The 7204-nt window shown below is 38.3% G+C and overlaps 1 protein-coding gene across 1 annotated transcript in view; it reads left to right on the top strand.

Annotated features, from left to right (window-relative positions):
- Positions 1-5526, top strand: part of pecam1a (platelet and endothelial cell adhesion molecule 1a) — a 10342-nt gene extending 4816 nt beyond the window's left edge. The window contains exons 9-15 of the mRNA XM_005940833.3: positions 2103-2235; positions 2343-2410; positions 2649-2702; positions 3138-3227; positions 3312-3368; positions 4050-4072; positions 4569-5526. Of these exons, the coding sequence (XP_005940895.1) occupies positions 2103-2235; positions 2343-2410; positions 2649-2702; positions 3138-3227; positions 3312-3368; positions 4050-4072; positions 4569-4733 (590 nt within the window). The 3' untranslated portion in view covers positions 4734-5526. The remainder of the gene's footprint in view (positions 1-2102; positions 2236-2342; positions 2411-2648; positions 2703-3137; positions 3228-3311; positions 3369-4049; positions 4073-4568) is intronic.
- Positions 5527-7204: the final 1678 nt, after the last annotated feature.

Raw genomic sequence — 7204 nt, 5'->3', positions numbered from 1 at the left:
TTAACATCAGCTGGACTTTAAAGATATGTGATGTTTAAAAGTGAGGACATTCATGCTATTATGAGTGCGCTCGCTTCCTCCTGTATTATCAACAAGCAACCAATTCGAAGCAATAAAATTGTCGTTCTTCACAACCACTGACAGATTTTGAAGTTATCAGTATGGTTGTTTTTAATTAATATATATTCCTCTCTATTAAAATAAGTCTTTTATTAACATGTTTTCAATTAAATTAAATGCATTTTATTTATATAGTGCCAAATCTTAATTGTCACCTCAAGACGCTTTATATTGCAAGGTATTGTAAGGTAACTCCTCTACAATAATACGGAGAAAAGCGCAACAATCAGACGATCCGTGGTCAGCAAGCAATAGTGGGAAGGAAAAACTCATCTGCTTAGTTAGGGGTGAGGAAGACAGGACACAAGACATGCTGTGGAAAGATTAGGAATGACTAGTGAAAAGAGGTAAGTAAAGAAGAAACATGGTGTCGTGGGAAACCCCCAGCAGACTAAGCCTATTGGAGTGTAGCAAAGACAATAAACTCATTTTTTTTTCTGAATTCAGAAGCAGGAAATTAGAAGTCATCTGGAACTTTATATGCATAAGATTTTCCTTCAGTTTTACTAATTGGAGTGTGTTATCTGGTTTCATGGATACAGTAGATAGAGCTGTGTATCATCTGTATATCAGTGAAAATGCATGCTGTGCCTTTAATAATACTGTCTAAAGAAAGCCTGTATAATGTCATTAGAATTACAGGCCTAACAGGACAAGCATGGAGATGAGTCCACTATCCGAGGCCATAAAAAGATCATTCTTAACTTTCTCCAGCGTTCTTTACTTTCCTTCTTGTTATTGTGGAAACAATGCACCGTCATTCAATTCAATGTTATTTATATAGGGCCAAATCACAACAACAGTTGCCTCAGTAGTTTTTTAATGTCTCCAATTGTATTTCAGCTGTACATGCTATCGTTGTTTTGACACTGAATACTGTGTTAGCTGTTTATGGATACAGTTTGCTATGAAATACTTAAGAAATCTAAAATAGCTGCTGGAATTTCTATTCATTTACACTAAGAGTAGCCTAAGAACTTATTGTACAAAGTTCTCAGGCTACTCTTAAATTCATCTTAATTTCTTCTTCATGTTATCAAGTGGTAAATAATAATCTAAATATATCTAAGAAATAACTACAACGTTTGAACATATGAAGTCAAAAATAATAAATAAATGCTTAAATTATTTTCATTGGGGATAAAATGAGTTGCAGTGCTATGCAAGTCTTGAGCCACCTCTCATTTCTTTATGTTTTGCAAGGAAATGGGAAATAGGTTCAATTATTTCCAAAAGATGTGCAAACATATATGCAAATACATAATGTAAGGCAAAAGCAGAAGCAAAAGGAAATTTCCCACGCGTGGGACTAATAAAGGTTATCTTATCGTATCTTTTTGAAATACATTCAAAGCTTAGGGCGTCCGGGATCATTGTCATGCTGCAAAACAGAGCTGTTGCCAGTCAGAGGCTGTTCACACTGCATTACTGTACATGGTGGATCAAAATGTTTTCTGTGTTCATAATTTCATCAGTTTTAGTCCCAGTATTATTGATCCCCAACACCACTGGCTAAAATGCAACCCTGACACCATCATAGATCCTTCACTGTATTTTACAGATAGCTGTAGACAGTCACTGTGGCTTTCCTCAGCCGTTTTTCACTGTTTCCCTTCCTTGAGAATGGGAAGCAGGGAGTCACCCTTCCACTTAAATCATTTCTGATGAGGCTTCAGTAAGCAGTAGATGAGTTAACTGAAGCCTCATCAGAAATTTCAGATTTTTTTCTGTTTCTTAAAGACATGAATTTCAGATACTGTTCTTCTGCTGTGCTCCAATTGTCCAGTTTCCTAATTTTTTAAGGATAGGGTGCTAAACTTCACATCTGATATGAATATATAAATAAATAAATTGATTATGCACCTGTACATGCACTCATGTGTGACATTTAAACAACTTTAAGCCAAAATGAGGTTTTGTGAGTCCATTTTATTGCTGTGTTTTGTAACTAAGTAATGACTTTAGTCACATGTATTCTGCAGTGAAGATGGCTGGCTGGAAGAAAGGTCTTATTGCAGTCTTTTGCCTCCTCTTCGTAATGGCCATCATCCTCTTTCTTTTCTACAAAAAGCGTCTCCCCAAATTAAAGAAAAGACGCACCGGCACCCTATCAGTGTAAGTAGCATTTCTCGTGTTCTTATCAGTATGTTAAAGGTTAGTTACCAGAGTATGGTTCCCATACATCCTCCTGTTGAACATACTTTGTGTTCACTTTGTTTTAGGAAGGCAGCCAGCACCAAAGTAGAGCGAATGAGCCTCACCCAGGCAGAGGTCAACGAAGCCGCAAATGGTACAGCTTCTTATGCTGATGCAGTTTCATTTAGCACCAAAACACAGTCTTCTCAAGGCGCTTTATTTTGTAAAGTAATAACTATACAATAATATAGAGAAAACACCAAGAATCCTAACATAAAATTATCCTAAATATATATTAAACATATGTTGTCTTGACTGATTTTGATGTTAAAGCAGGAGAATGTATCAGTTACATCACTGAGATCTGTGCCATGTTTATTCTCCCTGTGCAGCAACTCCAGGCATGATGGGGAAAAGTATTTGGAGTGAACATGTATCAGGCTCGGGTATGTAAAGTACTTATTTATTGGTAGCAACTCATGAAATCTCATGAAGATTCAAAGTCAACAATACTTTAATTCAAAAGGTTTGTTTCCCGTCACATAAATCTAAAGTTTGTCCAGTAAGTGTGCTCTTCTGGGCTTTTTTGTCTCTTTTTAATGAGGAAACATCTCACCCGGTGAGACAGAATGATTAATCAGTGTGTTTCTGATTTCTTTTAGAGAAAAACTGAGATCATTGGCACAAAAAAATAAGTTATACCACGTCAGCTACTCAGACATTGTTGACTTTTCTCTCTTAATGCTGTTTTTGAAAAAGAAAATAGCAAAAGAACATATCTTTGTTATTAAATATCATGTCATACTATTTTTTTTAAATAAAAATAATGAAATATTCCAATATGCAAGTAATTTAAGTTTGCTCATTTCACTGTGTTGCAGAGTCTGATGACAACTGTAGTACAAACACTCTAGAAAAGCCAGAAATTCAGTACAAAGAGGATCAGCTGCGACAGGCAGATCCCAGCAGAGGTGAGAGATTTTTTCTGAATTTTAATAAGTTGTAATTTGACTTTTTAAAGCTCAGTCTAAAATATTATATCTGTTCCATGTCAGTTCCGGTGAAACAGGGCACAGACACAGTACACGGTGAAGTACGCATCTCCCAGCAAGGTACGACTAACATCCTGCTCCTCACACAGACCCCTTTTCTACTACACGGTGAGAGAAATCAGGTCATTAGATTAAGAAAAAAAACGCTAGCAACAGGAAACAGGATCAAGCCCAACTGTAAACATCTGCATTGTTACTGAAAGAATGTACCATTAAAACAGAAGGGCCAGTCCCTAGGTGTCCACTTCCTGCTTTCGTCAAAGAGCACTTCCTGTTGTTGCAACAGACTCATACAATGCTTGCATCTGTTAAGGCTAAGTAAGCAAAGTGCTTGATTGTTTGAAATTTATTGTCCATTGTTCAGTTCGGCTCCTAATAATATAATATTACTTAATGAGTGATACAGCACAATTCAGCTCAGTTTTATTTATACACCACCACATCCTAAGTTAAGTCATCTCAGGGCACTTTACATAATCCGAGTTAAGAACTTAATGTATTATATGGAGAAAGCAAATGATCTGGAGTGAAGGGTTTTTGTGCATGTGTCTCAGGAAGCAGCGTGTCTAAAAAGACATGAGCTTATGAGAATGATCAGTATGAATGTGTCGGATGTGATAAGCTGCCTGTTTCCTGGGAATAGAGAGCTGTTCATGGGAGTGCTGGAAACTAAAACAGCCCTCATTTAATCCTCACACACCTTTTGTTTCCTGAGCTTGTCCTCTGGCTTTGTTTTTGCAGGTGTTCAAGAGCTGGCTGATGCTGTAAGTGTGAACACGTCATGCACATACACATACTACCAAGAGCTGCACGCACACACACACTCATGACTGTATTTTGCCTTTGCTCCGAGAAACATCTCACAGACAGAAACTGTACAATAAGTGGAAACCCAGTGGAGACACTTTTTATTGTTTGTAGAAAGGTAACTTAAAGGGTTGCATTTCATGTAATATAAAATTTGCAGGAAAAAAGCATCTAATGTAGCTGAGTAAAAGGCTCCAAATTTGCTCATCACATTGAGTTAACTCATTAGGAGGAGTAATATGATAGCATCTCTCAAACCTCCTCCATCCTTCTGGAGGAGCTCTCCAGAGTTTGTAGAAACAATCCTGATGAATGTCTCATGTTATCGCTGTATCAACTGAGAAATAATAATCTTAATAAGTAAAATCACTAAACAGTACCGCACGTACAGTCAGCATTTAACTCAGTGAGCCAATGAAAATAATCGTTCATACAACCTTCGTGTTTCAACAGGCGTCTGTGGAATATGCAGAACTGAATCATGATACCAATCACCAAAGCGACCCCAGTGACCACGGTTACCACAGTGACCCCAGTAACCATGGTTACCACATTGCCAATGATGACCAGCTAAATGACAATAGTGTTAGCATTAACTGCGCTAACAACGAGGAATGAAACCCTGACCAGATACCAGGCGCAGCAAGAATATTTGTTCCCGTATTTATCCAGCTTGTTCATGTGGCTCAGTCTTTGTGCTCATATGTTTTTTATAATGCTTTGGAAAAACAATCCACACTGTACATGTACTTGCTTTGTCCTTGTTGGCTAAATACATGGTTTTGTGAAAAAAGTCTCTCTATTTTTGTCAATTTTTTTAATGAAAGAAGAAAACACATTCAGATGTGCGTCTTTTGAACTGTAAAGAGGTGTTTCTCATCAGCTGAGCAGGGTCCTTGAACTCTTCAGTTGTCTGGTTTGGAGTACATTCGGTCTTCACTGCTGTTTGCACATCAGTGATTTCAGCTTGAAGCACTAGAGGGCAGAGTTCAGGCGGCAGCGCTGCGTGGAAACTCAGTGCCATCTGGCTGTGATCCGCTTGAATGTGAGAGAGGCTTTCACTGTTGCCTCCACATCAGGAGATATCAGTTTCATTTTCCATTATTTAAGATTTAATTGGAATGATATAACATGAATCTATTCAAGGTCTCCATACAGCTGATATGTTTTTTTAGGTCAGTCATCTTATTAACACTGTGGGAAGTTATGCAAATGCCCAAGGCTTTGTTGAGAGCACAGCAGAAACAAAGCATGCATGCAGTATGCATTGCGGTGTTTGGACTCTAGTATTTGGAATAAGCTGTTAATTTATTTTTCACTCCTGGAAGAAAATAATGAGAGTCAATATCACTTTTGGAGCTACACCAGATTTTTGTTTCAGCTTTTGAAAGCGCAAACAAATTTATTAAAAACAGAAAAAGGAGAAACATTAAAAAAGTTTATATTTATTTAATCATAATTTACTGTGATTTGGGATGGTATTAATAAATGCCATGATTAATTCATTACTTCATACCTGACACGATGGCTCTGCCACAAAATTAACTGAGTATGTTATGTTCCTCCTTGTTTTTTGTTATCAAGCCTGTTACAATGGTAGTTGCTCTTGTTAAACACGGCCAAAGTTTCAAATAAGGAGGTCAGTGTATGTTCAAGTAATCCCTTTATTCTAGAGCTCAGGCTTCAGGCTGCCAATCAAAAGAAAGCTGGATTACAGGAAGGGTCAACAGAGCTAAAACATCTTCCCGTGAGGCACGATCTGATATCCTCGTGTTGGTGTTGTTCCCAGATCAACATTGCAAGTGACCAATCAGAATGTTGTGACGTCATACTTTTGCGACTTCGGGAAAAACCAGCGTAAAACAAAAAACTGTACTTAAGCTGCGAGAAACCGCCTCTGTCCGCCGATCAACGGACCCTGACCCTAACCGTAACCCTTTAATAAACAGTAAGCAGAATTGATATTGTCCTTGCAACATTGGAATTTCATAAATGCACGAATGGCTTGGTTCGCAAAAGAATAACATCACAACAATGTGATTGGTCACTTGCAATGTTGAACCTGGAACAACATTTTCATGATGGTCTGGGAACAACACCAACACGAGGATATCAGATCATCCTTGTGTTTTGTGGAAGCCACGATGTTACTCCACCACATAAAATGTGTTTATAGATAATCCTGAAATGATCAATAACAGACATCTGTGAATTATTAATTAAACATGAACTTAATATACGTTGGGTTCGCTTCGTTTGCTGCAACTCCTGTCGACAGTCTGGATTATGAGGCTCTGCTGTTCAACGCGAGGTTTTTAGGAACACCACACAGCAGATGCGGGAATCTGTTACACAAACTAAGCTAACGCTAAAAGCTTGCCACCAACTCAAACAATCTTTAATAACCATCCATCTGAAACTTGCATGTCTACGACTGTGATCAATAAAAAATAAAAAACTCTAAAATCTCCTCCTCCATCACTTCAAAATTTGCTTATTGCTTCATGCATGTGTGCATATGTGACACCAGGGTGATTCTGCAAGGTCCTCTGAGGCAAATAGAAATGTCTTCAAGCTCCGAGGTGCCAAAATGAAAGCCCACCTCTGCTCTGAGGATAGAGCAGTGCCTCAGTGAACCTGTGGTTTATTAATCAAGTTACTTAACCAGGAGGCTGAGCTTGACATGGGGGAACAGTGTATTCTGAGCCGCAGCGATCACGCACTCTGGAACTGATACTGTGTTACATTAATATCAGAAGTGTAAGTTATACAGTATCATTAGAAATAAACTGGAGCTACTTTTGGCTGCTAGCTTATTCACAAGGTGTCACCCCAGCGGGTAGCTCGGCATGTTTGATTTGGCAGTTTTTGTGCCCTTCCTGAAGCAACCCCCAAAGGGATTCGTGTCTCCTCCTCCTCTCAATTCATTTGTATTTATTTAGAGCTCAAGTCACCTTAAGGCAGACCCTTTAAAATAATAGAGAGAAACCACAACAATCAAATAACCGTCTTTGAGCAAGCACTTGGTAGCAGTGGGAAAGAAAAACGCCCTTTTAACAGGAAGAAACCTTCAGTAGAAACAGACTCAG

The sequence above is a fragment of the Haplochromis burtoni genome, unplaced genomic scaffold (assembly GCF_018398535.1).
Source record: "Haplochromis burtoni strain Fernald_Lab_line unplaced genomic scaffold, NCSU_Asbu1 Contig_294, whole genome shotgun sequence".
NCBI lineage: Eukaryota > Metazoa > Chordata > Actinopteri > Cichliformes > Cichlidae > Haplochromis > Haplochromis burtoni.
This window is presented reverse-complemented; position numbering and strand designations above follow the sequence as displayed.